General features: G+C 40.4%; 1 protein-coding gene across 2 annotated transcripts in view; it reads right to left on the bottom strand.

Moving 5' to 3' along the window:
• Window positions 1-2,343: 2,343 nt before the first annotated feature.
• The window catches only part of NCOA2 (nuclear receptor coactivator 2), a 188,770-nt gene continuing 174,559 nt past the window's right edge, over window positions 2,344-16,554 (bottom strand). For both annotated transcript variants that reach the window (XM_063392769.1, XM_063392760.1), the window contains exons 22-24: window positions 14,758-14,956; window positions 9,404-9,493; window positions 2,344-6,497 (exon numbers count right to left, since the gene is read on the bottom strand). In XM_063392769.1, the coding sequence (XP_063248839.1) occupies window positions 6,486-6,497; window positions 9,404-9,493; window positions 14,758-14,956 (301 nt within the window). In that variant the 3' untranslated portion in view covers window positions 2,344-6,485. The remainder of the gene's footprint in view (window positions 6,498-9,403; window positions 9,494-14,757; window positions 14,957-16,554) is intronic.

Raw genomic sequence — 16,554 nt, 5'->3', positions numbered from 1 at the left:
GTCCTTTACTGCTTTACTGGTCCAGCTGGCTGGTGCAGCTGGATGCACCTGAGTGCCCACATAATTGTCCCTTGGGCACTCCACATTCTGGTTGTACTCCAGTGTACAATTGCCAGATTTCACACTTTCAGGCAGAATGTTCTGTTTCAGCCACCATCAAATGTTTCTCTAACTGTCCTTCAAGATCCTCTGCTTGATCTTTTTTTTTTTTTTTTTTTTTTTTTTCTCCTGAGGGTCTCTCAAACTTCTGATTAGGGATTCTGTTTTTCTTTTGCTGGCCTCCTCATGCCAATTGAAAAAAAACAACCCACTGAAACCAGGGAATTACAGCCTCTGGACTCCAAGATGCTCCCTAAAGTTAAACCCTGTAATGCAATCAATTGCAATCAATGTTTTTTTCATCCCCAAGGTAAGTATACAGAACCACAGACTGAAAAGAACCAAGATATACAAGGGCTCCCTCCTGGTCACAACATCTGGATTAAGCCCACCAAGCTGGCTGAGGCTGGAGTCATTACAGTAGTAAAAAAGGAGGCTCAGACTGGAACCTAAGTCAGAGAAGGGTTAATGGGGTCATCACACCACCTGAGTCTTGGTGTGGTTTCTTCTTCAGCTGAGAACCAATAACCTGTCCTGAAGTGGCAAAGAGCTCAGTGCCCAGTTCTGAAGGACCATTGTTTATATGCATGAGGTTCATACAGATCCACTCACACTGTAATTCCAACTTGGACCTTTCCTGACCTACATCTCCTAAGGACTTCAAACATTTGTGTTAATTCTTCCTTCTTTTAGCTGACTGAAGAGTAGGACCTCTTACTGTGACTCTGGACTGACCTGTACTAAAAGGTGGAATTCAGCTGAAGTGCCAGCAGGGATTTCAAAAAGGTGATAGTACACAAATCATACAAACCATATACATCCACTAAATGCACAAGGCAAACAGAATCACTCAAGGCTGCTCTGAGTTCTGCTTTCTTCAGGACAAGAACTAATCCATCAAGAAGTTTTCACTGTGATCACTGTTTCAGGAGACAAGGTGTGAGTTCAGTCAAGAGGCCCACTCGGGCTGTACTTGGCATCTCTATCTCCACATTTCCCTGTCCAAGAACCAAGGCGGAGGGCTGATACCCCTGGCTGCTCTCTGCCTTTGCCATAGCCCGAGCCCAAGCAGGTGTGACACTCAGCCCTCCTCTCATACTGGAACAACACATAAAGAACTGTAAGTGGTGAGCAACAAGCTGGGAACAACTCCTAACTGCCAGGCATCCCAGTTCTATCCCTGAGAAAAGTCCAGTCTGCAAGACTCAACGTACAGTGTACCATGAGAAGGACCTTCAAAAGGCAGAGTCACTTTTTCTTTGGTCATGACATTGGGTTAGAAGAACTTGTTCATATGTCACATGCACTGGTCTCTGTCAACAAAGCCTGATCTAGATAGTAAAATGCAGCATTTCTTCTTCATAAAGCCAGTTACATCAGAGGTCATCATTAACTCATCATATTTTGATGCCAGGAGTCTTAGCTAGAACTGTTGTATCTTCTTTTCAATATTAAATAACTATGTCTAAAGGCAAGGTTCCCATTGGAAACATTTTGCCTCTTACTGCATGGATGTTTTCTCTGATTGCTTCTGACTCGACATTGGGAAGAAATTTCCTTCTTTCTTTCTCTAATGTGGCATTAGTTTCCTCATATCACCACCATTTTGCTGAAAATAAGAGAAGTGCAGGATAAGCCTTATTTTGGTAAGAATGACAAAAGGTTACCAATGTTTGAAGGTCTCTAAAATAACTTTGATTTCTAAGATTTTTTAATAGAAATAGCTTTTCTGCCTCATCCATTTCCCAGAGACAACGTAAGATCCTTCTTGCACATTGTACATTCTTGAATGCTACAAGCATTCTTGCAGTTCCTTTAGGTGTTTTGTTTGTTTGTTTGTTTGTTTTGTTTTTAATTAACCAATCAAACTTTTTCAGCTGTCTTAAATCCACCATTTGGCATAGCAAGGAGAACAAGGCTGGAACTCTTCTCACCTCCACGTCTGAGGTCTGCTTCTGCTAACACTGCCACGAAAGACCCCTATTTCATCCTCACTGATAAAAAAAAGTACTCATAATGAACTGTTCTCATATTAAGTCAGGGGATAAACATTTTCAATCAATATAAAGATGAAAGGTGAAAGGACAATGAAAAGATGAAAGGACTTGCAACAACTAGCTAGAATATAAATTCATTACCAAAGCCTGCTGCCTCTTTAAAACCTAGCAATCCATCTACCCTCCAGTGCTTTAGTGCTACATCTCATACCCTTCTACGAACAAATGAAGACACAACAGAAACATGTTGAAATCTCTAAAGCCATGTAAAACCCGAAGGCATTAAAATTTATTAAATGATGCAATAACAACAGAATTCTTTATTTACAATAGCATTATTTAACATCAAATAAGCAAATAGCATCAGCAAAGCAATATTAACTTGCATAAATGTATTTAAAATTTCTCTGAATATATCTACCTTTGCATAAACTGCTAACACTAGAAATACAAACATCAATGCAGGTGAACAAAGTGATGTTCAGAGTCAACTCCGTTTTGAAAATAAATCACAACCTGAAACACTGTAAGCTTTCTCCTGAAGAACCATAGTTTATATATTGCTTAATTTTACCCTTGTATAATCTTTTCATATACACACATCTCAGATGCAACTTCATGATGAACTGTACAAATAAAACCCACAAATGACATAAAGGGAAAAAAATTAAATGACAGTAAATGTTTGAAGAAAGTGTCCATCATCTCTATTGAACAACATAAAGATTAAGTGATGATGCACTTATTCCAAAATTGTACACAATTCACTATACAAATATAATACATCAGACAGCTATGTAGGAATATACAAGACTTAAAAACAGATCTAAGGCATTATGCTAGATTTTAGCATTTTGAGGTTCTTGCACATAGCTTTTACCTGTAGTAAGAAACTTAAAAGGTTTTGTTTTAGTCTACAAAGAAACACCAGGGAGAAAATTCTAATTAAAATCAAAGCCACTACAGTAAATTTTCTTTGTGCAGAGAATGCTTTTGCTCTTAGGCAGCATACTACCATACAAATACTAGAAAACTTTTAAATTCACACCAACAATTAATGGCTTAAGTTGCATTTCAAAACTGATTGTGTATCTTTGGGTTCTGCAAGTGGAGCTGTGCCACCCATTTCATCTGTTAAGCCCATATGAATTCTGCTTTTAAACAAAGATTAAAAAATGTATTGTATAAACTGCAAAAACATTGCTTTTAATTAACACAGGCCCAAAGGGATACCGGTGTGGGACAGTATTTTAAGGATTGAGTACAAATTAACTCCTTGTAGCAAAACAGCTCACTTCACTTTTTAAACTCACCACATTACATGAACACTTAAACAGGTCGTAGGACCATGTATATATGCTTATTTTTCACATTATGCGCCTTTCACATTTAATAATGTAAATAGAACACTGATTAATTGTTCTCTTAAACGAAATCCAAGTACTTTCTCTGACAAATTTACTGTATACAGGATGAAAAATACTGTTAATGAAGGGAATTGATTTGGCTTTTTTGTTTCTATAGTGATCAATATGATCAGAAGATTCCTTCACTCACTTTTCTCTTTCATTACTTAGAAGATGACAAAAGTCACAATGAACCCAAATGGAGCCAAAGTGATAGGTACAATCTCCTTTCTTTCAAAATGGCAATGGATGATGAAGTATCATAATCACTACAGATAAGGGTTTGCAGGTCTGCTGTGAAATGGGACAAATTTAAACTATTTTTTCCACTGTGAAAAAGAATAATCTATCTGCAGAGGTTATGGTTAAGAAGCAAAAAAAGAATGGAATAGCAAGAAAATTATTTTAAAACTCATTTACACTTTGTGGTGCATGAAATCAACTCCTTCAAATTTATACATTTCTTATATAAGTAATTTTTTGTCAGATATATAATGCAAGTTCAACACAAATGTTGTAGTAATGAGGCTGTGGAGGTTAGGGCTGGTGGTTATGTTTTTTTTTTCCCACCAGCAGGTCAAAGAATGGCTCAGCTGACTTTAGTCATTCTGTTGGAGTTGGGCAACAGAATGGTGGCAGCTGAAAAAGTGTTGCTTCTCCAGACTGGTGGCACTGTCTTCTTTACGGACAAACACAGAAACAGCCTTTGTCATGTTTTCCTCAGCCTTGACATAGAATAGCTGCTATTTTATTTGAACTCCCACCTGAATACCAAAACAAATTAAATGACAAGACAAACCTTTCAATCCCAAAAGGCGGGGCTGATGGGATATTATAAACGCATTGCATTTTACACCAAAAAAATTGCGTTCCGGTTAGAAAGTTTGTGGATTAATGTCCTGGTTCCGGCCAGGATAGGGTTAGCCTTTGCAGTAGCCAGGAGAGGGCATGGCTAGGGCCCAGAGGTTATTCTGTAACACCTCACATCCTTGCCGGGGGCGGGGAAGGGAGTCTCTTCCCAAGAGAAGGGCTCTCTTCTGGATCAGCGCAGTGGCGGAGGGAGCATCGGGCATGTCCTGGGTTTCCGTGAGAATCGTTTGTCTCTTTCTTGTACCCTCTGTCACTAGTATTGTAGTTGTTACTGTTTTCTTATCTCATTGCTGTTTCCAGTAAATTTTTCTCATCTCAACCCGTGATCTTTACCTTTTGTGCCTCCAATTCCCCTCTCCAGCCCTCCACAGGGAAAGATGGAGGGGGAGTGAGCGGGCTCTGGTTTGGAGAGCCTCAGTGGGAGCACTAAATCAGCACCAAACCATTCCTAAACAATTAGGAGTCAGCAGAAAGGAAACAGCTCAAACTCATCAATTTCTTAATATTCCAAGTCCTCAGAAACTGATGTCAGTATAGTAAAAGATTATTCAAACCACAGTGGGCAAGGAAAAAACCAACATGCCTTAACAGTGGCTTGCTTAGTAATAGTTTTTCTAAGATTTGTTACGAAAGGATATAAACATACAAAAATCAAGAACTGGTTCCTACAGTGGCTGCATATAATATAGGTTAATTAAATGGTATTATGAGCAGAATCACAAGGCTTAGAAAATGAGAAGTCTCAAGCCTACAAATTAGGTCTAATCAAGGCATTGTGATCCTTTACAAAACACTTTTCCAGGAGACACACACGGCTAAGAAGATATCTAATTTAATACTGAAGTACCTCATTTGGAATCAACTTCACAACATGTATATCTCACAAAAATTATACAAGTAAAACACTTAAGTTTTCAACTTAAATTATTGCTTGTTTACATATAAACTGGATTTTATGTACCTTACAAAATGTCCTCGTAGTCCACACTGCTTTAAAACAATCAGAAACATGATAGTGGTGAAGTCTGTAGTGATATCTGCTATAGGTATTACAGGAATTGTTATTTTCCCAGCTAAGGGGACGGGAACCAGAAATTATCATGCTTTAAAGCAGGTATCTTTGATATTATGCATCAATTCTGCCACTACCATAATCATTACATGCATTACCATTGAACTTTGCTGTTCGGCATCCAGTAACTGGCTGTGCAGATTGCTGGAAACACACCTAAGGAAACAACGGAGTAACCTGTTTTTTAATTCTATTAAAAAGAGTAAGATGACAGAGGTCAGGAGAGCCAGGTTAAAAAAAAAAAAAAAACCAGATTTGCTGATTGTTAGGAATTTAATTAAATGAGAATGTAACCAACTTGTATGTTTGGATTCATGACTTGCATCATAAACACTACCACAAAACCCAACCAAATCACCCCTTATAGACAGCCCTCTCACAGGGTAATTTTCATCATCTGTTTTACAACTTTAACCCCATTCAAAATTGGTCTGTATAGTTTTCTGCATCAGTTGATCTTCTCTGACTTGCCGTCAGTGGAACATGCTTGTTGGAGGTCTCTAAATGTACCAGACGTTGCTTCTACGCCCTCCTCCATGCCTCCTCTCCGCCCCAAAATGCAGGCCTTAGTCTAAAACGCCAGTTTTCAGACAGAACTGAATCCTTTGCACCAGACTGTGTAAGCCAGGGAAAACAAAGCAAAAAAACCCCAAGGTCTAGAACTAAACAGAAACAGAACAAGAGCATGGTTGTTTTTCCTTAAATACATACATTTAAATACATTCAATCTGACATGGTTTATGAAAATTGCCTGTCAACATTTACTTTGCAGGAGAGATCTAAGTTGCACTAAGGTGAATGCAGTGAACAGACTGAGCAATGTCTGTACGCTAGCTTCAGACTGTCAAGGAAGAGGCTGCTCTTGGGCAGGGCCGCGGCTCCCCGCGGGCGGGCAGGGTGGGTCCTGCCGGCAGCAGGCAGCGGCCGCGGCTGGCGGCTCCGCCGGGACGCGACAAACAGGCGCAGCTCTTCACACTGGGAAGGGTTTGGGGCCGTGGGCCCGGCCAGCTGAAGAAAAGAGCAACCAAGCCACCCTCAGGGTCAGCAATATTTCTGCAAAAGAAGAGAAATGGGGGAGAAACAAATGAGTTCTTCCTGCTGGAATGGTGAAGATGGGTAGGTCAGTGAGATCTGGGGTGCTAGAGTGCAACATCCACTGTCAACCGTGCATTACTGTAATGCTTTCCACCTGAAATTTAATTGGAATTTATAAAGTTAAACTATTCTTTGTGTATGCTGATACAACTGACCAGTGACTTAGTTCGTTTGATATCAGTGGGGGGTTAATTTCACTGCATTCTTATGTTCCTCATTCATTCCAATAACCCTGGACGTTATAATAACTCAGGATCATCCACCTCTTGTGAACTCTAGCTGAGGGCATGGGAATAGGGTTTATAAGAAGTCTCATTCTCAAATATGTGTAAAAATCTCTCTTAGTGCTGCATCACTGTCAAAGAAAACAACTGCCCTAGCTCATTTTCCCTTCCAAGACTCATAATGAAAAAGGGAATAAAGAAGTAAAGCCAGCTTCAGCTATGGATCCCTAGAGATGTTTTTTACCTCATACTTAATACTCTTGCAATATCTTTACACAAATATAGTACAGACTGGTTTCAGCTGAGTTGATTATCTTCTTTCTTATTCACAAGAACATCAAGATGTGGTTTTCACAGTTGTTTTAAGACTACTCCTTCCAGTGGCTGCAATCTGTGTCTTTCTGTCTTCCTCTCCTTGTAAATGCCTGCTCCCATGGGGTGCCGTGGTCAGTCAGGTCAGAGGGTCAATCCAGCCAAACCCATTTTTCTCCTCCCATGGGGTTGCTTTTCACTCACATCCCGTGGCTCTGGCCATGGAGCAGCTCTGCTCCTGTCAGCATGAGGAAGGCCCTGTCTGCTCAGTGCTGGTGAGCAGGGAGCTTTCTCACCAGTGCATGTGCATGCTGCCAGGCTGCCTTCTGGAAGCTGCCTACACCTTGCTTTAGACCTTACCATACCTTCCTCTGCACTCACACAAGGCCTAGAAATGTTGCTTTACCGACAAATAAAGTCAGTGTCAAGAATTATCCTGAAATGCAGGAAAGCAAGGTCCTAAATCTTGTACATCTCCTATTCCCTGTTTAGCTGGAGCTCTTTGGACCAGCCACGGCCAGCCCTGAGTCCTGACTGTGGCTCCTCCTTTCTTCCTCCCTCACAGCACAGAGACACCACACTCACATCCCTCATGCCCTGACTAATATGGATGAACTAAACTTTGACTCCTCTTTCTAACATGCTGAGAGGCAGTTCAGGGACCCTGTTAGTGGTTTTGGAAGTGGAAACAAAAATGAAAATCTAAAGATGTTCTTATTTTCAGGATGAACGTTTAAGAAACAGTATCTCCAGAGAGATACTAAATAAGCACTCCCACTATACCAGCGACTTGAAAAAAATTATGTACAGCAAAAGTTGCACATGAATTACACAGCTTGAACTTTCTTAAGAAACAAACTCAAGGAGTTTTGTAGGAGTAGTTAACGGCTCAGTTGCATGAAAAAAACAGCTGTTTAACCTCTACAACAGTTCCAAGTTCAGTGAAAGGCATTTATAGTTCATATAAACTGCATTTTCATTGCCAGACAGAGGTACATTAGCAGAGTAAATGTAAAATCACAAAGTGCAGTCTGATGTACCTTTCCAAAATAATTCGAGAGGTTTGAAGAAGTTGCTTTTCCTTCAGATGAAACCAAGCTTCTCTTAGGCATTGCTACTGTCCGTCTCATTATCATGCCGCTGACTCCATTATTATAATTTTACACCCCAGAGATTCCCTGCCAAAAGTCATGCCACTAATATCTTTCCACCTGCACCCTGAATTCTCTCCACCATCTCTTGTACCCTTTCTGTCACATTCACTCTCTTTTCCTTCTCTCAACGATTACTTAAAATCTACCTCCTCCTTTAGTCTGCTTCTCTCTCAACATCCTTATTCCCTTTCTTTCCTCAGCAGTACCCAGTATTTTCTTCCCTGACTGCCAGGCTTCTCTTAGCACACGACATTTACCTGGTTAGGCAAAGCACTAAGCAGAAGACCTTCTAGCAGCCTCCCAGTACCTAAAAAGGCCCACAGGAGAGCTGGAGAGGGACTTTTTACAATGGCATATAGTGACAGGACAGTGGGCAATGGCTTTAAACTGAAAGAGAGTAGGTTAAGATTAGATAGAAGAAGAAATTCATTACTGTGGATGTGGTGAGGCACTGAAACAGGTCACCCAGACAAGTTGTGGATGACTCATCCCTGGAAGTATTCAGTGTTGGATGGGGCTTTGAGCAAGCTGGTCTGATGGCAGGGGGTTGGAATCTTCCAACCCAAACCAGTTTATGATTCTGTAATAATGCCTTGGCATTTAACAACTTCTGCTAGAGCAGAATACACTTCATCTTTTTATTAATCAAAGTGACCATGAAATGGCTGCAGAAGAGACTATGTACAGATCCTCTTACTTAGAGACAGACATTTGTATGTTTATGTCAGCAAAGAGGGTGTGAGAAGAATTGGCATCTGGGAAGTTTTAAATACATATGAATATGAAAAAGACAGGGATACAATAAAATATATGTATGGCTACCTCTGCCTCAGTACTTTAACATTCTTCATTTTCATCCATGTTAATAACTTTTCCGACGGACGTTTCCAATTTCCCGTTACTCAAATTCCTCTTTAACCGCAGGGAGCTTCACCGTGCCCTGGCCCCGGAGGGCGCCGCTAGATGGCGCCTCCCCCGCGCCGCGAGGCCCCCTCCGTCTGTCCGTCCGTCTGTCCGTCCCTCCCTCCCTCCTTCTCTGTGTCTATACTGCAATCCTCCCTCACATCAACTACGATTATCCAGGGCACTTGTAACTCTGTAAGTAAAAAGATACCGTATCCGCTCCAGCCACAGCATATTCACAGCTCTGCTGCGCCTGTACCCCACTTCTTACCCGTGCTGCATCTCCGTCCTGCTTTATCATATCCATTCCAGGCAGCTGGTTTGGAAAGAGATTGCCTCCCCTCATAGCAGGATCGTTAACCTATTGGTGACAAGATATCAAGGAGAATGATCAAAAATATATTGGGAGGAGGGCTGGAATTAAAAGGAAGCATTACAGACCATTGCAATAATTTCACGTATCAATGCCCACTCCTGGGACAATGCTGAAGCCAGGGAAGTGGCTGTACAGCCAGGCACTCCTCTTGCACAGCGTGTGTTTAACTTACATTATTCTGCTTCACAGTCAACAACAAAGATTTCATTCCTGATACTATGACCCTTATGCATATTTTACAAAGCAGGTTCCATAAATTAGGTCAGTGCTATCTGAAGAGGATATCTCTGCTATCAAAGTTCTGAGAGCAGAAACATGTAACTACCTTCCTAACCTCAGCAACACATGGCTTTGCTGCTTGCAAACCACCACACACTTTTTTCAAAGCCTGATGAGATAACATGTAGGCCAAATTATACCAACTACTGACTTAGTTTTCACAAGACCTATCTGTTTGTAAGCAATGGGAGAAAGATAGTATTAAATGGGAAAATGTGCAGTGACATGCTTTCCTAAAGGATGGTCTCCACAATTTTCTGAACACCGTCATAGGAAAGTATTGAAGCTGTGCATTTCTACACAACCAAGAGGTTTGTCATGCTTAGTTACGTGGAAAGAGCAGATTGCCAAATTTACAGCATTGCTTTCTCAGTTAAAGGATGTAGGAACTGGCATAAAATACAAAACAGAGCCCTTCAGCAACGTTCTGAAGTATTAGAAGAAACAGCTTTCCTTAGAATTTTTACAGGGAAAGAAAGAACCCTCTTTCTAGGAAGACTTTTTTGAGTCAATTCTGTTACTTCCTTCAGAGCAGATCCCATTCTCTTGACATCCTCCCTCCAGACATATTTACTGGTAAGATCCTGTCTCAGCCTTCTCCTGTTGAGGAAGACTGTCCTGAACTTACCACACAAAGTCTTCTCATTTCCAGTCCTCCTATTTTTTCTCTGATTTTGTCCTCCTGACTATTATTCACTCATTTTGAAAAATGCATTCATATGCAACCACCTAAAGATTGGCTTCAAATCCAGACAAAGACAAGACTACAATTCAAAGGGAAAGATTAAAAACTTAAAATATTTTTGCCATAGGAACTTTAAGGTAATTGAGTAAGTGTTACAAGCCTCCTAGTGATGCTTTCTGCTTCATGAAGTGGAGAGATTTTTAAACCTTAATGTGAAAATTTAAATCAGAAGGGAAGAGAACCACTTCTTTTATTCAGGAAGAAAGATAATAGACAGCTTTGCAGCACTATCTGCATGCCTTTGATGAACCCATGTTTAAAAAGTGCTTTCTGCTAATAATCAACATTCCTTAGAATGTGCAAGCACAAATACCTTTTCTGATTGTTCAGTAGACAAAGGAAGGTAAAAATGAAAGCAGAAAATAAAAATTTGTATCCTGAATTAACAGCAGTTTTGGAACCAAGAGATGACTGCATGATAGGCTTCATGGCACTTAGGACAGGAAAAGGAAGGTGGCTCCCAGACACTACAAAAGGAACAAAGGCATCAATGAAGTTTCTATTAAAGAATGTCTTTGCCAGTGATGATGCAAGAACCCTGACTGACATGGTATCAGATATAAAAGCCTCCAACCCAAACTCAAAAAACAATAACCCCGCCTCCACTGTTTTGTTATATGAATACATTTGCTTCAGAAGACCTTAAAACAAAACACCCCACATCAACTTTTTTGACTGCAATAAAATTCAGTTATCAAAGTGTGAAGGACAAAGAAATTGAAAGGTTTTTATAATTTTCTGAAGAAAGATAAAGTGGTGTTATCATATATGAAGTCTGACTAAAAAAGAACAAATATGTTTTTGAATTCCTTTGCAATTAAGCAAAATTAATAGTCTCCTGTAAACCAAAGTTATATAACAAGGTGTCTAACAAGTAAAGTTTCCTACTACGACAGAGCTCCTTTAATCTGGTATGTAGAACAAAAGCAAAATACCATTTCAAGATTACTCCTCTTAAATGCCATTTTGGCCTGGGGAGTTCTGCCCTGTGCAGATTAATACACAACTACTCTGAGTGGACTTCTACATAGGGGTTTATTTCATATAGTGAAAAGCCTCTTTTCTTGCATAGGTTTCAAAATGCTTCTTTGATAGCTCAGTAATAGCACAGATCCATGATGCAAAATAAGTAACAGGCAAAACCATGGCAATAGTCCACTGTGCAAACAAGAAGATGAGGACAAGGGCACAGTAAGATCTCTGAATAGTGCCACACCAGGAAGGTTTACTTTCTTCATGCCTGAGGAAGCTGTTTTGGACAGGAGGAACCTGCAGACCCAACAGCTAGAATTTCAGCATTCCTGGTAGCAGCCTCCTAGAAGAAACACTAGTAAGTGCTGCCTGAAGAGATTTACTGTAACTACGAGAGAGAAGATGATAATGAGAGAAGATCTCATTCCTCAAATGCATCAAAGAGCCTATAAGTATATAATAATTACCAAGCCCATTTTGGCCACAGTCTTTTTGCTTGATGATGCTGAGAGCCCAGGTGGTAAACAAGAGAAGTTGGAGATAACACAAGTATGATCAGATAAACACCAAATTTAGTATTTCTGAGCTCTGGATGTGTCTGTATGATACAGCATAGTGCCACTTCCAAGATTTACTTCCAAAACCGTCCAAGAGTAATAATGTTGAGCTTTTTTCAAAAGCCAGAACACGTTTGAATCACTGTTACTCTCAGTGCGGTTAGAAAGAGTCAAGTATGTGAAGTTCAAATTATGTATTACGGAACAAAAAGTGACACTGAGTAAGTAAACAGAAGTGTGGGTGACAATATAAGAAAACCCCAAAGAATGAATGAAATGGCAACAGTCAGCAGAATTACAGAAAATAGTCATTTTGAAAGCCACCAGTTACAAGAAAAAGTTTAGAAGAGTCTAGGTCAATTGCTAAATAAATATGTCGAACAGTAAAATACTATGCCCTGAAAACAGGAAAAAAAGGTGTCAATTTTAGTACTCAAGTATACATTTTTAGTTATTTATGTTTCTCAAGAAAGAAAATGCAAAGCAATACAGCACATTCCTGAGGACTAAAAAGTATTGTCTCGTGGCCCAGAAATGGCCCCTCAGCTGTCAGCTGGCCACCTCTGACCCTAGACCAAGCATAAAACATTTGCTTGCAGATGACACAGTGCTGGGGTGGCAAATCAGGAGGAAAACAGGTCACTGTTAACAGAATGAGCCACAGCACTTTGCTTTAACAGACATGATCTAAGAAACGCAATTTGACAGAGACAGGAGGGAGGCAATACTTTTGGGAACAAAGAATGCAGGTTTCATCTACGTAGAATGGGAGAGTTTGGGGGGACCATCATAAGGGTTTCAGTGTGACACTGTCACCAAAAGAACCAAGGCAACGTACAGACTGGAAGAGAGATTACATGCAGAATGTGACTCTACACAGCTTTGGTGCAGTCAAAGTGTAAAATCACTGTTACCCCGTTCACATTACTAGGAGGAGGTTACTGCAATGGAGTTTAAAGTAGATCCATAAAAGGGACTGATAGGCTGAAGCCCAAATGTTGAGATGGATAAAGAACCTCAGCGTATTCAGCTTACTGGAAGTTAGATAAATGCTATCTTGAAACAAGATCTTGTAGTCTAACAGGAAGGAAAAGCAGTGTGACAGCTGTGCCAGGGGAAAGAGTAGCCTGCATGGAAATGTTTGAAATAAAACCAGATCTCTTTCTACAATGCAGTTTGTCAGTTCAGGTTTCTAGGAAAAATGGTGTAGCATGGGTATGCTGAGAAATCAGATTGGGTCATCACCTTTAAATCCCCTCTCTTTTCTTTTTTTTGGTTTTAATATTGTTTTACTACACTAAATGTGTGCAACTCTATTAACTTGGAAACTAATAATAAACAAAGTCTGCTATAATTGGGCTTAGCAACTGGGAATATCAGAGAAGGTGACAGATTTGGGAGTATCAAAATTACTTTGGGTCACCAATACATAGCAGCTGTAAAAGACAAATGTGATCTGCAGCTATATCTGTCAGAGTATTCCAAGAGAAATGGGGAAGAACTAGTGTCATGCACATGGCTCTGGTGCTTAGGAAATATTGATTCAAACTAGAACAGCTGCAGGAACGCAAAGGGAATTTAAAGCCTAAGAGACTGAAAAACTGTGGCTTGCTTGGCTTACAAGAAAAATCCCACAAAACCCAAAACTAAACAATCCAACAATCTCAAACTAACAACAACAAAAAATCATGTTGATAGAATCTTTCTAAAATACAAGAAAAAAAGAATAGAGCTACTTAAGGTAAAGGATAACATTGGAAAACTAGATACTCTGTTATCAAATTTAGGCTGGAAAAGAAATAGTACATTAAAAAGCCATCAACATAATCAGCTTTAAACTGGAACATTATGTTATCAGAAAAAGTTATAGCAAGAAATGTCCATAGCAGGAGATGTCACCTGAAGACACAAGAGGTACTTTTCAACCACTATGTCTAAGGAAAGTCCATAATTTCAAACCTGTGTTTTTGAACAAGCTGTGTTTTGAACAGCTGAAGGTCAGCTTTGAAACAAATACATGAGACTGTTAATTTAGCGGATTTGTTTGTCAAACACTTATTAATGTTCTGAGAGAGTTTAACTTCAGGTTGACAAACAAAAATGTTATTTTTTCTTATTTCAGATATCTTAAGTAGCAGTATCAAATACGAATGAGTGTGTAAACATCCTCTCGGCAGAAAAGAACAGGCTACTTACCTATTGGTTCAGCAACCTATTTGATATGCACCACATTACAAAAAATGTACATGTGGTGCTTGTAAAGTTCCCACATGGACAGTTCTGAAAGCTGATGGAATATTTATTGTCTGGGACTACAAACACTGTAGCAGTCAAAGCCTCTTCCAAACCCTGCCCGTGCTGGCCACTTCCACTCTCTAGGAAGCAGCTGCCTGCCATCCAGTTCTAGCCTCCACTGCTGGGAAAATCAGCAACTGCAACTGTGCTACAGACACTTACCTACTGAGAACAGGAGCTACCACCAGCACATGCTCCCCGTGGAAGTCCAGGGGTAGCTACAGTGCTCTCTACCTCACTGGTCACCTTGGCTACTCGAGTGCAGAGCTAAAACCAAAGCCCTTTCAACATCGTCGTTTCTCAAGACAACTCGTAAGAGAAATATAATGCAGTGGACCTGAAAAACTACTGGAGGTAAAAGTAAATCCTCTAGCTGTCATCTCACATCCTTAGATTCTCACCTGCTCAGGACCCATGGAGGACAACCCTGATGTAGGCACAGAGGTCGCTGAGGTCATGCTGATCTGCCCTGTCATCTGGTTCATGTTGTTCATACCACTGGTGTTGGTTGCCATGGATACACTGATGTTCATGTTATTGTTGTACATGCTGGTGCTTGCTTGCTGCCCAAAATGTGGTGGGGACTGTTGTGAAAACATGCTACAGCAAGGAATGGAAAAAGCAATGTGTCAGACTTAAAATGCTGAAGCCACTAAGAAACTTTTTAAAATGTATCTTAAGCTAGAATTTGTAAATACTATCATTTATTCCAACTTCAAAGGAAAAACTAGTTTTCAGTTGCATTCATGTCTAAGGAGTCGATTTTCAAAATTTAAGGTTCCATGTCTGTGCACAAAAATGCATGCCTTTGCATGTGAAACTATGGCAGAGTACAAATCTGTTATGCACGTGCAAGAACGGCCAATTAGCTGTCTAAAAGAGCTCCGTATGTATTTTAAAATAATGTTTGGAGGGAGAGGAGAACACTTTTAACCTCCAGAGTAAGCACAGCACAGGACTGTTGAGCTGAAATTGCAGACGGGGTAATAAACTTGCTTTTTTGCAAAATAGGCTATTTGCATATGTGAATACCAGATTTGCACATATAATTATGGCAAGCAGGGTCACAAATATAGACATGCAATTGTGCAGAAATTATTTACTAGGTCATGGCATCAGGTTTTGAAAATGTGGCACTGTAAGAAATAACAAAGTCTAAGACAGTTACCCTATATGTTTCTTTAAGGGCATTTCTGAATTTAGGGCATTTCAGCAACTTAAGGAGGAGTAACTGTGGGAAACCTCATCCCGTATTTTATTCAGTCCAAGTGCTTTCTGGACAGTATCTTCCCTCCTATTATGTTGAAAGCCATATGAGAGACTTCTTTACATTTCCTAAAATGCACTTCACTGTTTACACATCAGCCTTTTCTAGTCTTTGAGCACAATTCCACAGCCGATGAAGGAATTATTACTGACAATGTGTCTGTTTGGAGGATGTGCATTAGACTGAAATACTGGAAGGGCTGCTGTGTCTCAGTATCACTGGCTGACTTTCCCTCCCTGTGAAGCACTGCTCCCACAGGTGAGGAAATCTTTCAGGGTTAACACTCAACCCTGCACTTGGGTACTCCGTCAGGCTATTGCTGTGCACTCTGAGGCTTGGTGGAGTGCAACGGCATTCTGGGCACAGGACCAAGCCCAGCAAATCCCACCATTCTCTTCCTTCCAATTCCACGTCTTTTCAGGCCACCTCACCCCATTTTTAAGTTGTTATCTGGATGGCTGAAACAGTACACTACAGATCATTGTGAATACTCAGTGGCTTGTGTAAGCACATTTGACATGTCTCTGCTGTAGAGCTGCAGTTCAGCAAAGCTAACCACTGGACTTATGGAGCTGCCCCTGCTGCCATTTTTGGCAGGAGCCACGACAGCGGCAGCTTTGCCTCCTGCAGGTGCTTCAGGAAGGCCGTGAAGATGAGGCATGGACAAGGATGAGGATAAGAGATAAATCAGCTGCTTCAGGGGAAAATTTACTTGGATTAACCTCATCAATAAAATACTGGTGGTTTGGGTTTATTAAATCTTTACCAACTAGCAGGAAAAAGATTTGTTGCTGTGCTAGGACAGTAAGCCTGAGAATTTCAGGATGACAAAAGCACTGTGCTAGAGACAGCTGTGTGCACCCCAGTGCCAACTGATACAGGCTGTACCTGGTAGGTCCTCCCATCTTCCAAGAAAAAGCTCAGACCACTG

The sequence above is a fragment of the Prinia subflava genome, chromosome 1, assembly GCF_021018805.1.
Source record: "Prinia subflava isolate CZ2003 ecotype Zambia chromosome 1, Cam_Psub_1.2, whole genome shotgun sequence".
NCBI lineage: Eukaryota > Metazoa > Chordata > Aves > Passeriformes > Cisticolidae > Prinia > Prinia subflava.
The sequence above is the reverse complement of the archived record's forward strand: the minus strand, read 5'-3'. Positions and strand labels throughout refer to the sequence as shown.